Source organism: Triticum urartu, chromosome 7A (genome assembly GCF_056163025.1).
Source record: "Triticum urartu cultivar PI428250 chromosome 7A, HENAU_Tu73, whole genome shotgun sequence".
Lineage (NCBI taxonomy): Eukaryota > Viridiplantae > Streptophyta > Magnoliopsida > Poales > Poaceae > Triticum > Triticum urartu.
Genome location: NC_141879.1, coordinates 660330083 through 660351250, shown reverse-complemented (window position 1 = coordinate 660351250; position 21168 = coordinate 660330083). Strand labels below are relative to the sequence as shown.

At 43.6% G+C, this 21168-nt stretch overlaps 1 protein-coding gene across 1 annotated transcript; it reads right to left on the bottom strand.

The window, feature by feature from the left end:
* Positions 1 to 17292: 17292 nt before the first annotated feature.
* On the bottom strand, positions 17293 to 18584 carry LOC125521198 (uncharacterized). Its single transcript, XM_087536585.1, has one exon. It carries the CDS (start codon positions 18443 to 18445, stop codon positions 17333 to 17335), a length of 1113 nt encoding a protein of 370 aa, XP_087392711.1. The 5' UTR covers positions 18446 to 18584; the 3' UTR covers positions 17293 to 17332.
* Between the last annotated feature and the right edge of the window lie 2584 nt (positions 18585 to 21168).

Genomic DNA, 21168 nt, shown 5'->3' with positions numbered 1-21168 from the left:
GCGGATAAGAAGGATGGCAAAGTGAACATAAGTATATTTGATATACATGTTATTGATGTGTGCTTTACTAGTGTTTATAGAAACCCCTCAGTATTTGATACTAGTTTAGTTGCTAAGATTAGTAACTCGAAACGGGAGTTGCAGAATAAACAGAGACTAGTTAAGGGTGAAGTGACGATGTGTGTTGGAAGTGGTTCCAAGATTGATATGATCATCATCGCACACTCCCTATACTTTCGGGATTAGTGTTGAACCTAAATAAGTGTTATTTGGTGTTTGCGTTGAGCATGAATATGATTTGATCATGTTTATTGTAATACGGTTATTCATTTAAGTAAGAGAATAAATTGTTGTTCTGTTTACATGAATAAAACCTTATATGGTTACACACCCAATGAAAATAGTTCGTTGGATCTCGATCATAGTGATACACATAATCATAATATTGAAACCAAAAGATGCAAAGTTAATAATGATAGTGCAACTTATTTGTGGCACTGCCGTTTAGGTCATACTGGTGTAAAGCGCATGAAGAAACTCCATGCTGATGGGTTTTTGGAATCACTTGATTATGAATCACTTGATGCTTGCGAACCATGCCTCATAGGAAAGATGACTAAAACGCCGTTCTCCGGAACAATGGAGCGAGCAACTGACTTATTGGAAATAATACATACTGATGTATGCGATCCGATGAGTGTTGAGGCTCGCGGCGGGTATCGTTATTTTCTGACCTTCACAGATGATTTGAGCAGATATGAGTGTATCTACTTGATGAAACATAAGTCTGAAACATTTGAAAAGTTCAAAGAATTTCAGAGTGAAGTGGAAAATCATCATGAAAAGAAAATGAAGTTTCTACGATTTGATCACGGAGACGAATATTTGAGTTATGAGTTTGGCCTTCAGTTAAAACAATGTGAAATAGTTTCACTACTCACGCCACCTGGAACACCACAATGTAACGGTGTGTCCAAACATCGTAACCGTACTTTATTGGATATAGTGCAATCTATGATGTTTCTTACCGATTTACCACTATATTTTTGGGGTTATGCATTAGAGACAGCTGCATTCACATAAAAAGGGCACCATCTAAATCCGTTGAGACGACACCGTATGAACTGTGGTTTGGCAAGAAACCAAAGTTGTCGTTTCTTAAAGTTTGGGGTTGTGATGCTTATATGAAAAGGTTTCATCCTGATAAGCTCAAACCCAAATCGGAGAAATGTGTCTTCATAGGATACCTAAAGGAGACTGTTGGGTACACCTTCTATCACAGATCCGAAGGCAAGGCATTCGTTGCTAAGAATGGATCCTTTCTAGAGAAGGAGTTTCTCTCGAAAAAAGTGAGTGGGAGGAAAGTAGAACTTGATGAGGTAATTGTACCTGCTCCCTTATTGGAAAGTAGTTCATCACAGAAACTGGTTCCTGTGACACCTACACCAATTAGTGAGGAAGCTAATGATATTGATCATGAAACTTCAGATCAAGTTACTATTGAACCTCGTAGGTCAACCAGAGTAAGATCCGCACCAGTGTGGTATGGTAATCTTGTTCTGGAGGTCATGTTACTTGACCATGACGAACCTACGAACTATGAGGAAGCGATGATGAGCCCAGATTTCGCAAAATGGCTTGAGGCCATGAAATCTGAGATGGGATCCATGTATGAGAACAAAGTATGGACTTTGGTTGACTTGCCCTGTGATCGGCAAGCCATTGATATTAAATGGATCTTCAAGAGGAAGACGGATGCTGATAGTACTGTTACTATCTACAAAGCTAGACTTGTCGAAAAAGGTTTTTGACAAAGTTCAAGGTGTTGACTACGATGAGATTTTCTCACTCGTATCGATGCTTAGAGTCTGTCCGAATCATGTTAGCAATTGCCGCATTTTATGAAATCTGTCAAATGGATAAACAAAAATGCATTCATTAATGGATTTATTAAAGAAGAGTTGTATATGATGCAACCGGAAGGTTTTGTCAATCCTAAAGGTACTAACAAAATATGCAAGCTCCAGTGATCCATCTATGGACTGGTGCAAGCATCTCGGAGTTGGAATATACGCTTTGATAAGTTGATCAAAGCATATAGTTTTATACAGACTTGCGGTGAAGCCTGTATTTACAAGAAAGTGAGTGGGAGCACTACAGCATTTCTGATAAGTATATGTGAAAGACATATTGTTGATCGGAGATAATGTAGAATTATTCTGCAAAGCATAAAGGAATATTTGAAAGGAGTTTTTCAAAGAAAGACCTCGATGAAGCTGCTTACATATTGAGCATCAAGATCTATAGAGATAGATCAAGATGCTTGATAAGTTTTTCAATGAGTACATACCTTGACAAGATTTTGAAGTAGTTCAAAATGGAACAGTCAAAGAAGAAGTTCTTGCCTATGTTACAAGGTGTGAAACTGAGTAAGACTCAAAACCCGACCACGGCAGAAGATAGAGAGAGAATGAAAGTCATTCCCTATGCCTCAGCCATAGGTTCTATAAAGTATGCCATGCTGTGTACCAGACCTATTGTATACCTTGCCCTGTGTTTGGCAAGGGAGTACAATAGTGATCTAGGAGTAGATCACTGGACATTGGTCAAAATTATCCTTGGTGGAATAAGGATATGTTTCTCGATTATGGAGGTGACAAAAGGTTCATCATAAAGGGTTACGTCGATGCAAGTTTTGACACTGATCTAGATGACTCAAAGTCTCAATCTGGATACATATTGAAAGTGGGAGCAATTAGCTAGAGTAGCTCCGTGCAGAGCATTGTTGACATAGAAATTTGCAAAATACATACGAATCTGAATGTGGCAGACCCATTGACTAAACTTCCCTCACAAGCAAAACATGATCACACCTTAGTACTCTTTGGGTATTAATCACATAGTGATGTGAACTAGATTATTGACTCTAGTAAACCCCTTGGGTGTTGGTCACATGACGATGTGAACTATGGGTGTTAATCACATGGTGATGTGAACTATTGATGTTATATCACATGGCGATGTGAACTAGATTATTGACTCTAGTGCAAGTGGGAGACTGAAGGAAATATGCCCTAGAGGCAATAATAAAGTTATTATTTATTTCCTTGTATCATGGTAAATGTTTATTATTCATGCTAGAATTGTATTAAACAGAAACATAATACATGTGTGAATACATAGACAAACAGTATGTCACTAGTATGCCTCTACTTGACTAGCTCGTTGATCAAAGATGGTTAAGTTTCCTAGCCATAGACATGAGTTGTCATTTGATTAATGGGATCACATCATTAGGAGAATGATGTGATTGACATGACCCATTCCATTAGCTTAGCACCCGATCGTTTAGTATGTTGCTATTGCTTTCTTCATAACTTATACATGTTCCTATGACTATGAGATTATGCAACTCCCGTTTGCCGGAGGAACACTTTGTGTGCTACCAAACGTCACAACGTAACTGGGTGATTATAAAGGAGCTCTACAGGTGTCTCCAAAGGTACATGTTGGGTTGGCGTATTTCGAGATTAGGATTTGTCACTCCGATTGTCGGAGAGGTATCTCTGGGCCCTCTCGGTAATGCACATCACATAAGCCTTGCAAGCATTGCAACTAATGAGTTAGTTGCGAGATGATGTATTACGAAACGAGTAAAGAGACTTGCCGGTAACGAGATTGAACTAGGTATTGAGATACCGATGATCGAATCTCGGGCAAGTAACATACCGATGAGAAAGGGAACAAAGTATGTTGTTATGCGGTCTGACCGACAAAAGATCTTCATAGAATATGTGGGAGCCAATATGAGCATCCAGGTTCCGCTATTGGTTATTGACCGGAGACATGTCTCGGTCATGTCTACATTGTTCTCGAACCCGTAGGGTCCGCACACTTAACGTTACGATGACAGTTTCATTATGAGTTTATATTTGATGTACCGAAGTTTGTTCGGAGTCCCGGATGTGATCACGGACAAGACGAGGAGTCTCGAAATGGTCAAGACATAAAGATTGATATATTGGACGGCTATATTCGGACACCGGAAGTGTTCCGGGTGATTTCGGAGAAAACCGGAGTGCCGGAGGGTTACCGGAACCCCAACCCCCCCCCCCCGGGAGAAGTAATGGGCTTTATGGGCCCTAGTGGAGAGAGAGAGGGGCGGCCAGGGTGGGCCGCGCGCCCCTCCCCCTCTGGTCCAAATTGGACTAGGAGAGGGGGCGGCGCCCCCCTTTCCTTCTCCCTCTCCCCCTTCCTTTCCCCCTCCTAGTAGGAGTAGGAAAGAGGGGAGTCCTACTCCTACTAGGAGGAGGATGAAGGAAATATGCCCTAGAGGCAATAATAAAGTTATTATTTATTTCCTTACATCATGATAAAAGTTTATTATTCATGCTAGAATTGTATTAACCGGAAACATAATACATGTGTGAATACATAGACAAACAGAGTGTCATTAGTATGCCTCTACTTGACTAGCTCATTAATCAAAGATGGTTATGTTTCCTAACCATAAACAAAGAGTTGTTATTTCATTAACGAGATCACATCATTAGGTGAATGATCTGATTGACATGACCCATTCCATTAGCTTAGCACCCAATCGTTTAGTATGTTGCTATTGCTTTCTTCATGACTTATACATGTTCCTATGACTATGAGATTATGCAACCTCCGTTTGCCGGGGGAACACTTTGTGTGCTACCAAACGTCACAACGTAAATGGGTGATTATAAAGGTGCTCTACAGGTGTCTCCAAAGGTACATGTTGGGTTGGCGTATTTCGAGATTAGGATTTGTCACTCCGATTGTCGGAGAGGTATCTCTGGGCCCTGTCGGTAATGCACATCACCTAAGCCTTGCAAGCATTACAACTAATGAGTTAGTTACGAGATGATGCATTACAGAACGAGTAAAGAGACTTGCCGGTAACGAGATTGAACTAGGTATTGGATACCGACGATCGAATCTCGGGCAAGTAACATACCGATGACAAAGGGAACAACGTATGTTGTTATGCGATCTGACCGATAAAGATCTTCGTAGAATATGTAGGAGCCAATATGGGCATCCAGGTCCCGCTGTTGGTTATTGACCGGAGATTTGTCTCAGTCATGTCTACATTGTTCTCGAACCGTAGGGTCCGCACGCTTAACGTTACGATGACAGTTATTATGAGTTTATGCATTTTGATGTACCGAAGTTAGTTCTGAGTCCCGGATGTGATCACGGACATGACGAGGAGTCTCGAAATGGTCGAGACATAAAGATTGATATATTGGACGACTATATTCGGACACCGGAAGTGTTCCGGAGAAGTTTCGGATAAAACCGAAGCACCGGGGGGTTACCGGAACCTCCCGGGGGATTAATGGGCCTCATGGGCCTAAAGTGGAGAAGAGGAAGGGGCTGCCAGGGCAGGCCGCGTGCCCCCTCTCCCCCTAGTCTGAATTGGACAAGGAGGGAGGGGCGGCGCCCCCTTTTTCCTTTTCTTCTCCCACCTCTCCTACTTGGACAAGGAAAGGGGGGAGTCCTACTCCCGGTAGGAGTAGGACTCCTCCTGCGCGCCTCCTCTAGGCCGGCCGCACCCCCCCCTTGGATCCTTTATATACGGAGGCAGGGGGCACCCTAGAACACACAAGTTGATCCTTGTGATCGTTCCTTAGCCGTGTGCGGTGCCCCCTGCCACCATATTCCACCTCGGTCATATCGTTGCAGTGCTTAGGCGAAGCCCTGCGTCGGTAGAACATCATCATCGTCACCACGCCGTTGTGCTGACGGAACTCATCCCCGAAGCTTTGCTGGATCAGAGCCCGGGGAGCGTCATCGAGCTGTACGTGTGCTAAGAACTCGGAGGTGCCGGAGTAACGGTGCTTGGATCGGTCGGATCGGGAAGACGTACGACTACTTCCTCTACGTTGCGTCAACGCTTCCGCGTCGGTCTACGAGGGTACGTAGACAACACTCTCCCCTCTCGTTGCTATGCATCACCATGATCTTGTGTTTGCGTAGGAAAATTTTGAAATTACTACGTTCCCCAAAAGTGGCATCCGAGCCTAGGTTTTATGGTTTGATGTTATATGCACGAGTAGAACACAAGTGAGTTGTGGGCGATATAAGTCATACTGCCTACCAGCATGTCATACTTTGGTTCGGCAGTATTGTTGGATGAAGCGGCCCGGACCGACATTACGCGTACGCTTACGCGAGACCGGTTCTCCCAACGTGCTTTGCACATAGGTGGCTTGCGGGTGACTGTTTCTCCAACTTTAGTTGAACCAAGTGTGGCTACGCCCGGTCCTTGCGAAGGTTAAAACGGCATCAACTTGACAAACTATCATTGTGGTTTTGATGCGTAGGTGAGATTGGTTCTTGCTTAAGCCCGTAGCAGCCACGTAAAACTTGCAACAACAAAGTAGAGGACGTCTAACTTGTTTTTGCAGGGCATGTTGTGATGTGATATGGTCAAGACATGATGCTAAATTTTATTGTATGAGATGATCATGTTTTGTAACTGAGTTATCGGCAACTGGCAGGAGCCATATGGTTGCCGCTTTATTGTATGCAATGCAATCACGATGTAATGCTTTACTTTATCACTAAGCGGTAGCGATAGTCATGGAAGCATAAGATTGGCGAGACGACAACGATGCTACGATGGAGATCAAGGTGTCGCGCCGGTGACGATGGTGATCATGACGGTGCTTCGGAGATGGAGATCACAGGCACAAGATGATGATGGCCATATCATATCACTTATATTGATTGCATGTGATGTTTATCTTTTATGCATCTTATCTTGCTTTGATTGACGGTAGCATTATAAGATGATCTCTCACTAAAATTATCAAGAAGTGTTCTCCCTGAGTATGCACCGTTGCGAAAGTTCTTCGTGCTGAGACACCACGTGATGATCGGGTGTGATAAGCTCTACGTTCAAATACAACGGGTGCAAAACAGTTGCACACGCAGAATACTCAGGTTATACTTGACGAGCCAAGCATATACAGATATGGCCTCGGAACACGGAGACCGAAAGGTCGAGCGTGAATCATATAGTAGATATGATCAACATAGTGATGTTCACCAATGAAACTACTCCATCTCACGTGATGATCGGACATGGTTTAGTTGATTTGGATCACGTGATCACTTAGAGGATTAGAGGGATGTCTATCTAAGTGGGAGTTCTTAAGTAATTTGATTAATTGAACTTAAATTTATCATGAACTTAGTACCTAATAGTATCTTGCTTGTTTATGTTTGATTGTAGATAGATGGCTCGTGTTGTTGTTCCGTTGAATTTTAATGCGTTCCTAGAGAAAGCAAAGTTGAAAGATGATGGTAGCAATTACACGGACTGGGTCCGTAACTTGAGGATTATCCTCATTGCTGCACAGAAGAATTACGTCCTGGAAGCACCGCTGGGTGCCAGGCCTGCTGCTGGAGCAACACCAGATGTTATGAACGTCTGGCAGAGCAAAGCTGATGACTACTCGATAGTTCAGTGTGCCATGCTTTACGGCTTAGAATTAGGACTTCAACGACGTTTTGAACGTCATGGAGCATATGAGATGTTCCAGGAGTTGAAGTTAATATTTCAAGCAAATGCCCGGATTGAGAGATATGAAGTCTCCAATAAGTTCTATAGCTGCAAGATGGAGGAGAACAGTTCTGTCAGTGAGCATATACTCAAAATGTCTGGGTATAATAATCACTTGATTCAGATGGGAGTTAATCTTCCAGATGATTGCGTCATTGACAGAATTCTCCAATCACTGCCACCAAGCTACAAGAGCTTCGTGATGAACTATAATATGCAAGGGATGAATAAGACTATTCCCGAGCTCTTCGCAATGCTGAAAGCTGCGGAGGTAGAAATCAAAAAGGAGCATCAAGTGTTGATGGTCAACAAGACCACTAGTTTCAAGAAAAAGGGCAAAGGCAAGAAGAAGGGGAACTTCAAGAAGAACGGCAAGCAAGTTGCTGCTCAAGAGAAGAAACCCAAGTCTGGACCTAAGCCTGAAACTGAGTGCTTCTACTGCAAGCAGACTGGTCACTAGAAGCGGAACTGCCCCAAGTATCTGGCGGATAAGAAGGATGGCAAGGTGAACAAAGGTATATGTGATATACATGTTATTGATGTGTACCTTACTAATGCTCGCAGTAGCACCTGGGTATTTGATACTGGTTCTGTTGCTAATATTTGCAACTCGAAACAGGGACTACGGATTAAGCGAAGATTGGCTAAGGACGAGGTGACGATGCGCGTGGGAAACGGTTCCAAAGTCGATGTGATCGCGGTCGGCACGCTACCTCTACATCTACCTTCGGGATTAATATTAGACCTAAATAATTGTTATTTGGTGCCAGCGTTGAGCATGAACATTATATCTGGATCTTGTTTGATGCGAGACGGTTATTCATTTAAATCTGAGATAAATGGTTGTTCTATTTATATGAGTAATATCTTTTATGGTCATGCACCCTTAAAGAGTGGTCTATTTTTGTTAAATCTCGATAGTAGTGACACACATATTCATAGTGTTGAAACCAAAAGATGCAGAGTTGATAATGATAGTGCAACTTATTTGTGGCACTGCCGTTTAGGTCATATCGGTGTAAAGCGCATGAAGAAACTCCATACTGATGGACTTTTGGAACCACTTGATTATGAATCACTTGGTACTTGCGAACCGTGCCTCATGGGCAAGATGACTAAAACACCGTTCTCCGGTATGGAGAGAGCAACAGATTTACCGGAAATCATACATACAGATGTATGTGGTCCGATGAATGTTGAGGCTCGTGGCGGATATCGTTATTTTCTCACCTTCACAGATGACTTAAGCAGATATGGGTATATCTACTTAATGAAACATAAGTCTGAAACATTTGAAAAGTTCAAAGAATTTCAGAGTGAAGTTGAAAATCATCGTAACAAGAAAATAAAGTTCCTACGATCTGATCGTGGAGGAGAATATTTGAGTTACGAGTTTGGTGTACATTTGAAAAATTGTGGAATAGTTTCGCAACTCACGCCACCCGGAACACCACAGCATAATGGTGTGTCCGAATGTCGTAATCGTACTTTACTAGATATGGTACGATCTATGATGTCTCTTACCGATTTACCGCTATCGTTTTGGGGATACGCTCTAGAGACGGCCACATTCACGTTAAATAGGGCACCATCAAAATCCGTTGAGACGACGCCTTATGAACTGTGGTTTGGCAAGAAACCAAAGTTGTCGTTTCTGAAAGTTTGGGGCTGCGATGCTTATGTGAAAAAGCTTCAACCTGATAAGCTCGAACCCAAATCGGAGAAATGTGTCTTCATAGGATATCCAAAGGAAACTATTGGATACACCTTCTATCACAGATCCGAAGGCAAGACTTTTGTTGCTAAATTCGGAAACTTTCTGGAGAAGGAGTTTCTCTCGAAAGAAGTGAGTGGGAGGAAAGTAGAACTTGACGAGGTAACTATACCTGCTCCCTTATTGGAAAGTAGTGCATCACAGAAAACTGTTTCAGTGACACCTACACCAGTTAGTGAGGAAGCTAATGATAATGATCATGAAACTTCAGGACAAGATACTACTGAACCTCGTAGATCAACCAGAGTAAGATCAGCACCAGAGTGGTACGGTAATCCTGTTCTGGAAATCATGCTACTAGATCATGATGAACCTACGAACTATGAAGAAGCGATGGTGAGCCCAGATTCCGCAAAATGGCTTGAAGCCATGAAATCTGAGATGGGATCCATGTATGAGAACAAAGTATGGACTTTGGTTGACTTGCCCGATGATCGGCAAGCAATTGAGAATAAATGGATCTTCAAGAAGAAGACTAACGCTGACGGTAATATTACTGTCTACAAAGCTCGACTTGTCGCAAAAGGTTTTCGACAAGTTCAAGGGGTTGACTACGATGAGACCTTCTCACCCGTGGCGATGCTTAAGTCTGTCCGAATCATGTTAGCAATTGCCGCATTTTATGATTATGAAATTTGGCAGATGGATGTCAAAACTGCATTCCTGAATGGATTTCTGGAAGAAGAGTTGTATATGATGCAACCGGAAGGTTTTGTCGATCCAAAGGGAGCTAACAAAGTGTGCAAGCTCCAGCGATCCATTTATGGACTGGTGCAAGCCTCTCGGAGTTGGAATAAACGCTTTGATAGTGTGATCAAAGCATTTGGTTTTATACAGACTTTCGGAGAAGCCTGTATTTACAAGTAAGTGAGTGGGAGCTCTGTAGCATTTCTGATATTGTATGTGGATGACATATTACTGATTGGAAATGATATAGAATTTCTGGATAGCATAAAGGGATACTTGAATAAGAGTTTTTCAATAAAAGACCTCGGTGAAGCTGCTTACATATTAGGCATAAAGATCTATAGAGATAGATCAAGACGCTTAATTGGACTTTCACAAAGCACATACCTTGACAAGATTTTGAAGAAGTTCAAAATGGATCAAGCAAAGAAAGGGTTCTTGCCTGTGTTACAAGGTGTGAAGTTGAGTCAGACTCAATGCCCGACCACTGCAGAAGATAGAGAGAAAATGAGAGATGTTCCCTATGCTTCAGCCATAGGCTCTATCATGTATGCAATGCTGTGTACCAGACCTGATGTGTGCCTTGCTATAAGTTTAGCAGGGAGGTACCAAAGTAATCCAGGAGTGGATCACTGGACAGCGGTCAAGAACATCCTGAAATACCTGAAAAGGACTAAGGATATGTTTCTCGTATATGGAGGTGACAAAGAGCTCATTGTAAACGGTTACGTTGATGCAAGCTTTGACACTGATCCGGACGATTCTAAAATCGCAAACCGGATACGTGTTTACATTAAACGGTGGAGCTGTCAGTTGGTGCAGTTCTAAACAAAGCGTCGTAGCGGGATCTACATGTGAAGCAGAGTACATAGCTGCTTCGGAAGCAGCAAATGAAGGAGTCTGGATGAAGGAGTTCATATCCGATCTAGGTGTCATACCTAGTGCATCGGGTCCAATGAAAATCTTTTGTGACAATACTGGTGCAATTGCCTTGGCAAAGGAATCCAGATTTCACAAGAGAACCAAGCACATCAAGAGACGCTTCAATTCCATCTGGGATCTAGTCCAGGTGGGAGACATAGAGATTTGCAAGATACATACGGATCTGAATGTTGCAGACCCATTGACTAAGCCTCTTCCACGAGCAAAACATGATCAACACCAAGGCTCCATGGGTGTTAGAATCATTACAGTGTAATCTAGATTATTGACTCTAGTGCAAGTGGGAGACTGAAGGAAATATGCCCTAGAGGCAATAATAAAGTTATTATTTATTTCCTTACATCATGATAAAAGTTTATTATTCATGCTAGAATTGTATTAACCGGAAACATAATACATGTGTGAATACATAGACAAATAGAGTGTCACTAGTATGCCTCTACTTGACTAGCTCGTTAATCAAAGATGGTTATGTTTCCTAACCATAAACAAAGAGTTGTTATTTGATTAACGAGATCACATCATTAGGTGAATGATCTGATTGACATGACCCATTCCATTAGCTTAGCACCCGATCGTTTAGTATGTTGCTATTGCTTTCTTCATGACTTATACATGTTCCTATGACTATGAGATTATGCAACTCCCGTTTGCCGGAGGAACACTTTGTGTGCTACCAAACGTCACAACGTAAATGGGTGATTATAAAGGTGCTCTACAGGTGTCTCCAAAGGTACATGTTGGGTTGGCGTATTTCGAGATTAGGATTTGTCACTCCGATTGTCGGAGAGGTATCTCTGGGCCCTCTCGGTAATGCACATCACATAAGCCTTGCAAGCATTACAACTAATGAGTTAGTTACGAGATGATGCATTACAGAACGAGTAAAGAGACTTGCCGGTAACGAGATTGAACTAGGTATTGGATACCGACGATCGAATCTCGGGCAAGTAACATACCGATGACAAAGGGAACAACGTATGTTGTTATGCGGTCTGACCGATAAAGATCTTCGTAGAATATGTAGGAGCCAATATGGGCATCCAGGTCCCGCTGTTGGTTATTGACCGGAGATTTGTCTCAGTCATGTCTACATTGTTCTCGAACCGTAGGGTCCACACGCTTAACGTTACGATGACAGTTATTATGAGTTTATGCATTTTGATGTACCGAAGTTAGTTCAGAGTCCCGGATGTGATCACGGACATGACGAGGAGTCTCGAAATGGTCGAGACATAAAGATTGATATATTGGACGACTATATTCGGACACCGGAAGTGTTCCAGAGAAGTTTCGGATAAAACCGAAGCACCGAGGGGTTACCGGAACCCCCCGGGGGATTAATGGGCCTCATGGGCCTAAAGTGGAGAAGAGGAAGGGGCTGCCAGGGCAGGCCGCGTGCCCCCTCTCCCCCTAGTCCGAATTGGACAAGGAGGGAGGGGCGGCGCCCCCCTTTTTCCTTTTCTTCTCCCACCTCTCCTACTTGGACAAGGAAAGGGGGGAGTCCTACTCCCGGTAGGAGTAGGACTCCTCCTGCGCGCCTCCTCTAGGCCGGCCGCACCCCCCTTGGATCCTTTATATACGGAGGCAGGGGGCACCCTAGAACACACAAGTTGATCCTCGTGATCGTTCCTTAGCCGTGTGCGGTGCCCCCTGCCACCATATTCCACCTCGGTCATATCGTTGCAGTGCTTAGGCGAAGCCCTGCGTCGGTAGAACATCATCATCGTCACCACGCCGTTGTGCTGACGGAACTCATCCCCGAAGCTTTGCTGGATCGGAGCCCGGGGAGCGTCATCGAGCTGTACGTGTGCTAAGAACTCGGAGGTGCCGGAGTAACGGTGCTTGGATCGGTCGGATCGGGAAGACGTACGACTACTTCCTCTACGTTGCGTCAACGCTTCCGCGTCGGTCTACGAGGGTACGTAGACAACACTCTCCCCTCTCGTTGCTATGCATCACCATGATCTTGCGTGTGCGTAGAAAATTTTTGAAATTACTACGTTCCCCAAAAGAGGACTCCTCCTCCTTGGCGCGCCCAAGGGCCGGCCGGCCTCCCCCCTTGCTCCTTTATATACGGGGGCAGGGGGGCACCTCTAGACACACAAGTTGATCTTCAAGATCGTTCTCTTAGCCGTGTGTGGTGCCCCCCTCCACCATAGTCCTTGATAATATTGTAGTGGTGCTTAGGCGAAGCCCTGCGACAGTAGAACATCAAGATCGTCACCACGCCGTCGTGCCTCTCGCGGGAAAAAACAGTGACTTTCGCAAAAGAAAAAAAAAGAAAATGCGTTTTTTGCCCCCAATTTTTTTTTGATGTTTTTGATTGAAAAGCTAAGGAAGACCGGGGGAAAACCAAAACATCGAAAAACCCCGGAAAAAAACCCGTCTAAAAAGCCAAAAACGCATGCGGAAAAATAAAATAAAAAACAAAATCTGGAGGGAGCATCCAGAACGCGACACGTGGCGAATGGCTGAGAGCGCGCCAAGTGACGCTGATTGTTGCGAGACTCCCGAAGGAGCGCTCGTTAATTAGTTGCTCCCTTGCAGCAAGACCTAGGGAACCCTGGTGTCACGCAGAGCGTGAGATGGCCCGCCCAGCCACACAGGAGGATACTGCCTCATTTTTTCATGTTTTTTTTTGCTTTTTTTATTTTTGTTTATCCTACCAAATATTGTAAAAATATATCGCAAAAAACATTTAAAAAAAGTATGTTAACCAAGCTTTGGAAAAATGTTAGATTTGTAAAGAGAAATGTTTCGCATTTATACGAAAAATGTATACAAATATATACATTATGTGTGAAAAAGTCGATCTTGTATTTACAAAAATGTTGATCTAAGTTTTTTTAAAGGTTTAAAAAGAATTTGAAAAAACTTAATCAAGAGTATGATTTTTTTTAAAGGTGTACAGAATGTTGACCATGTTAAAAATGTAAAACTTTTATTTGAAAAATGTTGATCAAGAATTTAAAATACGTTAAATGTGTATACAAAAATATTGACCAGATATTAAAAATATATTATCTTGGTATTTCAAACATGTTAATCAAGCATTTGAAAAAACAATGTGTATAGAAAACAATTTAGCATGTATTTGAAAAAGATTAATAAAGCATTTGAAAAAAATATTAAGTGTGTATAGAAAGAAAGTTGACCATGTATTCAAAAAATGTTAACCAAGCATTCAAAAAATGTTAAAGGTGTATAGAAAAAATGTTCACTATGTATTTAATAAATGTTAATCTTTTATCTGAAAAATGGTAAACATGTATTGGTCGAATGAAAACCGATTAAAATGGGAAAAAAAGAAAAAAACAGTGAAAACCGAAAAAGAAATGAAGAAAATCAAAGAGAAAATAAAATTAAAAAAAACAATGAAAACCGAAAAATAAAGAATGTTAGCATTTGGAAAAATGTTAAATTTGTACAGAGTAATGTTTCACATTTATACAAAAAAATGCATACAAAATATACAATATGTGTGAAAAATTCGATCATGCATAAAAATGTTGATCTAAGTACTTACAAAAATGTTTAACAAGAATTTGAAAAACCTTAATCATGAATATGAATTTATTTAATGTTACAGAATGTTGACCATGTATTAAAAATGTCAAACTTGTAATGTTGATCAAGAATTTAAAATATGTTAAATGTGTATAAAAAAATATTGACCATACAATTAAAAATATTAATTTGGTATTTCAAAAATGTTAATCAACCATTTGAAAAAAATGGTATAGAAAAATTTGGGCATGTATTCAAAAAATGTTAAACTTGTATTTAAAAGAGATTAATCAAGCATTTGAAAAAAATTAAGTGTGTATAGAAAAAAATTTGACCATGTATTCAAAAAATGTTTACTTTTTCTATTGAAAAAATGTTAATCAAGCATTTGAAAAATATTAAATGGGTATAGAAAAATATGTTGACTATGTATTTAATAAATGTTAATCTTGTATTTTAAAAATGTTAAACATGTATTGGTCGAATGTGTTGGTATGTACGAAAAATGCATATATAAACAGTGAAAACCTGAGAGAAAACAAAAGAAACCCGATGAAAAACAAGAACAGAAGCAAACTAAACCGATTAAATGGGAAAAAAAGAAAAACAACCAGTGAAAACCGGGGGATAAATAAAGAGAAAAGAAAATAAAACAAAACCAAAGAAAACCAAGGAAAAAAAGAAAGAAAACAAAGAGAAAAGGAAAAAAATGAGTAAAAACAGAGAAAAACAAAAAACCCAGGAAAAATGGGAAAAACAAGTGGTAAACCGCCTCTTTTTATTCAAGTAGGTCCCACCCAATTTACAAAACATGAGCCTGAAAGGAGACGCAGTTGCTAGCGGATTACGCATTAACCAGTCGATCCTGTGATCGATCATCGCTCTCTACTATCAGACTTAAACCAACAACAGTCGCTGCAACGTGGCCCACACTGGGTGCTCCCTTTGCATTTTATTTTATTTTATTTTTCTATACAGGTTTTTGGGTTTTAGATGGTTTTTTCGGATTTTTTCAGCTTTTTTCCCTAGGTATTCATGGAAAAATTTGAAGAAGCAAATTGCGTATCTTTTTTTCTTTCGCGTGAGGCACAGATTCACTTCTTGTGAAGGCACGTATTTGCTTCTGCAAGAGGCATAGTTGTGCCTCTTGAAAAGAGAAAACGTGTTTTCCCCCACGAGAGGCGCAAATTTGCTTCTCGTAATCTGCTTTCGCGAGAGGCACAACTATGACACTCAGAAAGAAAAGAAAAAACTTGTTTTTTTTTTTTTTGCTTCCGAGAGCCGCTATCTTGGGCGGCCTCTTTCCACACGGCTCTAGACAACCCACAGACCATCGGGTCTGGGTCGTCGAAGATGTTGGTCCTGCCGCTGCCGACGTTTCCACCTCCGTTGCCTCTGTCGCCGTAGCCTTCTTCTTCATTTGCGACCCAGTCCCGGTGTCTCGATCATAGATCTCGGCGACCTAGGCCCCCTTTTGCGTTGTCGCGCACCGTGGTAGTTTGGCCTCAACGGGGGCGGTGACGGGAGGTTGGGGAACGCTGGCGTGATGCAGGATGAGGAGGGGGGTGGAGGATCCGCTGCCAACGAGGGAGGAGGCTGTGTCACGGCTCGATCTGCCGACCAAGCGCTCCGGTTGGGCAGCGATGATCGGCGTCGGTCGGATCCAGCCATAGGAGGCGGCGCGCAGTGGTGGATTTGGGTGGTGGGACGATGGTGTGCCGCTTCTTTTACTCGGTGGCGAGTGGGCGATTGTTTTTACTCCTCTACGTCCGCTCGTAAAATTTATGGAAAACTCTTAAATCCATCCGGCTGATTTTTGGAGAAACCAGCCGCGTCGTCTGCTTGCCATGCGTGCATCCACATTGTGCATCACTCGGTCAACTGCCCAGCCCACATACCCATCTCTGGATAGGCCCCACACGCCGCTTAGCATCCGCCTTATCCCCCCATGGAGGAAGCCACAACCACACATTTTTCCTGCCGCATCGTCATCTTCCCCTTCCTCTAGATCAAGGTCAACACTGGCCACTGCTTCCGCAAGCTCTGCTACCCCTCTGTTGTTGCTCCTGCAGAGCAAAAAGGGAATGGCCACTACTCGCCGCCTTTTTTCTACTGTAGGGAGTGCTGCAACGGAGTCGTGCTCCACTACAATGGGGCGGGGCATTGCTACCGGCGGCATGACAAGTCGAGTACGGCGGTGCTACTCGCTGGTGAGAAGCTATGGTGCGTGACCCATGGACAGGAGCAATGATTGAGAAGGAATCGAGTGGCTCTAATACATCCTAGTTGAGCAAATCGGACAGCTGACTAGGCGGCTTAAAATTGGAAAAATGAGCCGCCTGATTTGTAGGAGCCGCCAAAATTACGATAGACTTTAGGACTTCGGCTAGGTGCCGGTTAGAGGAGTAAACCGTTATTTTACTTTTCTAACCGGTTTGAGGGGATCGGCGAAAGATGCTCCAACTATGTTCAAACTTCGTGCCTCTCGTGCAAATCTTCTATGACACTCACGCCATTTTTGGACGATCGAATCAAGTAAACTTACTAGGGCAAGAAATTGAAAACGGCCTACTAAATCAGCATTTCTTTCCATGTAATTGTTAATATAAGCAGTCTTGAAACCAACCACATCACATGATATAATACAAACACAGTACATGGAGAACTACTACTGGCATAGATAGACCAGAAGCTCTCACAAATTAATGCCCCAATCCAAATTAATCAACCAAAGAATAGTCTCTAGCTCTAGCTAGCAGATCAATCGATCTGTCTGTCTAAGTGGAACTTGGATCTCTCAGTCTAGGTGGAACTGCAATCTAAGCATCCTTGTTGAATTTCACTAACTCATCATGATCAACGATATCCGGCAATGAGTCCCACGCCGGTTCTTCCCCCTCCGTCTCCGCTGGCTTGTCAAGTATTCTCATGAATTGGTCCATTGGGATGCTGAAATTATCCTCAGGCGCATCCTCATCATGCTGCTGCTGGTACTGATCAAGAACGTTGGCTGCCCCCATGGAGTTCTCTCCCTTCTCGCTGTCGTCATAATGAAGAGGACCCACCGACGACATTATGCCATCCATGAAGTTTTGGCCGTCGTCGTCGTCGCCGCCGCCGCCGTAATGAGGAAGACGCGGGGGCGAAGGCGGCAGATCCGACGCCTGTGGCGGCTCAACGTGCTCTTGCCGGAGACCACGGACACTCCCCGGCGGCATCAGCGCGGCGGCAGCGGCGAAATAGTCTGCCGGGACAGGCTTCTTGTTCCCCGCCGTCAGGCCGTCCTCCCCGTAGATTTCCCTCAGGCCCTCGGCGCGCGGCGTGACATAGAGCTTGTGGAGCGCGGGCACGCCCCTCCTGCCGTCGCCCCTGTCCCTGTCGCTGGTGAACTCCTGCATGAGCCACGGCGTCTTGAGCTTCTTGGACGGGGGCGGGGGGACGTAGTAGAACCCGAAGCAGTTCTTGCGCCCGCCCTCTTCGCGAAGCTCCTCCTTGCTCTGCTCCACCCGCCAGAACCCGCCGGTCCGGACGCTGCGGTCGGCGCGCTTGTTCTCTGTCGCGCTGCACGGGCTCTGGAACTTGCTCTCGCCGAGGAACCACCACGTGTGCTTGCCCTCGCGGGCGCTGGCCGGCGGGTGCAGCCGCTGCAGCGCGTAGGGGTCGTTGTCGTACATGTCGGCGTGGAGGATGAACCCCCGCGCGTCGGGCATCTTGTCGTCGCCGGCGATCCACCGGTTGAGGAATCCCATCCTGTCCGCCTTCGTCGGGTTGAAGTAAACGCCGGGAGGCAGCAGCGGCGGCTGCTTGAGTTCGTTCGCCCCGATGGGCCTGGGCGGAGGCGCCATGGACAGGGAGCTGCTGGCTCCGGCTCCGGCGTCGGCGGTGGCGCGAGTTGATCTCTTGATTGCTTTCCTCGCTTTCGTGACGGCCATGGTTTCCTGGCGAGCTGTGTTTGAGGAGGGATTGGATTGATCGGTGGGCTGGGGATTATATGGTGTGGAGACGACGCGCTCCTGTCTGAAATCGGATTCGCCTCATCGTCCCAACCTGTAGTCGGACATGGATTTCCATGTTTAGTTTCCCCCGGCCTGGAGACGGAACCGGAGCAGAGCAGTCGACGAGCTTCCCGCGCGATTTCTGTTTCCCGCCTTTTCCCCGAAACTCGGGTCCCCACCTTTGCCTCATTGGGCCTGGCCCAACAACCGTCCCATATCCTACGCTTATTCCAGTTACTATTTTTTTTATTCCTAAAAAAATGTTAGTACTATTTATTTCCCTGTACCTTTTCAATTTCCTTGTATTTCAATTTGATTTTTTCTGGTTTGTGAACAGATTCTCTCATTTATAATTATTAGTGGCATTTCCAGGAATTGCTACTCGCATAGCTCAACAAGCCTATATTTCGGTGGACGGTCATTTGGTGTGAGACCGATGAAAGTAGTATTGGATAGCGGAAGCTTATTCACCTACTTTTCCGCACAACCATATCAAGCGCTTGCCATTGCAGTAAATTTTCACAACATTTTCCTATCCTACCATCATAGGATTACTATAAGCATAGCGTGCACTTTGCTGGACCCTGACATTTTATCGACAAAACATAAGGAACGACGAAGAAATATAATGCTTGAAATATTTGGCATCTATGCTCTTTGCATTATTCTATTTTATAGCATAAGTCCTTATTATCCACCGTAACTTTATCAAATTGTGCATTAAAATAGAAGGCAAAACAAACAAAAACGCGAATGAACTAGGGAGGGAGAATAGTTCCTCGCCAAATAAGCAGGTAAATAACATTTTTGGTAAAAGATATGCCAACAATACAAAAGAAAAAGGGTACACATTCTAATGAATGTTTAGCTCCCTACAAACCATCCCTATTAGATAGAAGGAAATCAGGAAACACAAGCTAAATCATTGCCATCGACATGCATGACATAACCCTATCATACAAAATTAAAGCAATATGCAGATTTCTTAAAGTTTGTACTTAGGGAGGAAACTGGCCTAGGGATGGATTCATCCCCACCTCGTTGGGTTTGCTGCCCCCCCCCCCCCTCCCCTCGATATATAAGTCCCTCCTTAAATATCTTAGGGTGTCGTTTAGGGTTTAGGTTTTATTTAGTTTAAAATAAGTTAGCCATTGTTGCAACTTTTTGTAAACTGTCATGTTCATTGACTTTTTATGAACTTTTTTCCGAATCCTAACTTAATCAATCTCCATCCATATTCGCAATATTCATGATTCTTGCGTGTTCTTGATTGCACGTAGTGATTTGACCTTCGCCCTCAAACTGACTATCTGCATCATGGGTAACAAAGAGGAGATTGGTTTAAACAATTGCCAACACACACTATCTAAGTGTCTAGTGTTGTCGGGTCATCAAGGTCACTTTTCGCTCAAATCGAAGGAGTGCCTCTTGTCAAAAGGTAGGGATACCGTAGCACAGATGAGGGGCTTCTTTCTTAGTGAACGTTCTACATTGATTTTTCAATTATGTACGGGTTGTTGATAATGTCAATTTGATTGCCTTTTTGTTGACTTGGTTTGATTTTAACATTTTTTCCCATGTATGCTTTTTCTAACTGGGCTAATCCCCTTTCCATTATCAAGATAACAGAAATACAGCCGAATCCAAGAGTGTTCAAAAGTAAAAGGGAAAGGGGAAAAACGAGTTCAGGGCAGTCTAGGGAAACCCACTGCAGTCGCTCGACTCGAAACGACCACCATGGGGAAAAACCCTAGACCACCGCTAACACGCTAATTACATAGGTTCAACAACAAGATAGCCACATATTACAGGATTATGATAAGCCTACGCAAAGGCGCAGGGAAACCACAAACACCAAAAGGGACTACCACAGGATGCGCCGAGATCTTCACTCCATGGACTCATCTGGGTAGGCCGACGCGCAGATCCTCATCATGCTTTTAGTGTTCTCCTTCAGAAGGGTCGCTCCTCTCTCCAGGTCCAGCCGGTCCCCGCCCTTCAGAAGCCCTGCCCAATAAGATAAATGAATGCTTGTTGTAAAAATAATCTCAAAAGGAGATGCAGGTTTCTGAACTCGAAGGTGGCTTTGTTTCTACAGTTCCAGATGGCCCGGCACACAGCTGCCAATCCAGTGGTGTAGAACCGCTCCCCTTCGGGGCAGTATGCATAAAACCAAGAGTAAAATTGACAAAGATTATTCGAGCACAAATCAGTGCCCAGTACTGACCCCACTGTTCGCCAGGCAATCCTAGTGATCGGGCATAAAAAGAACAAGTGTGGGTAAGTTTCTCTACAATTGCAGAAAGAACATCGAGGGTTTGCGGCCCAGTTTCTAGGTTTCATCGCATCTCTAGTTAGTATCGCGTCCTGCTGCCACAAAAAGATCTGGATTTTAGCAGGTAATTTGGCCTTCCAAATCCACATGTAGTCGCAACCACCTAAGTTTCTCTCAAGGTATGAATACATTGACTTAGGTGTGTATTTGCCTTTCGACCCAGACAACCATTCAATCTTGTCACTACCACCAGACAAATTGAGCTCATTAATGGTTTTTATGTTGCCAACCTCCTGGGTAAGATCCCCCGACAACCTGCGTCTAAACAACGATCCACCCCCCCTCCCCACCCCCCTCGCCCTTGGAACTGAGACACCATATCATC

Coding starts and splice junctions, on each gene's coding strand:
- LOC125521198 (XM_087536585.1), bottom strand. CDS start 18,445: ATGGCCGTCACGAAAGCGAGGAAAGCAATCAAGAGATCAACTCGCGCC.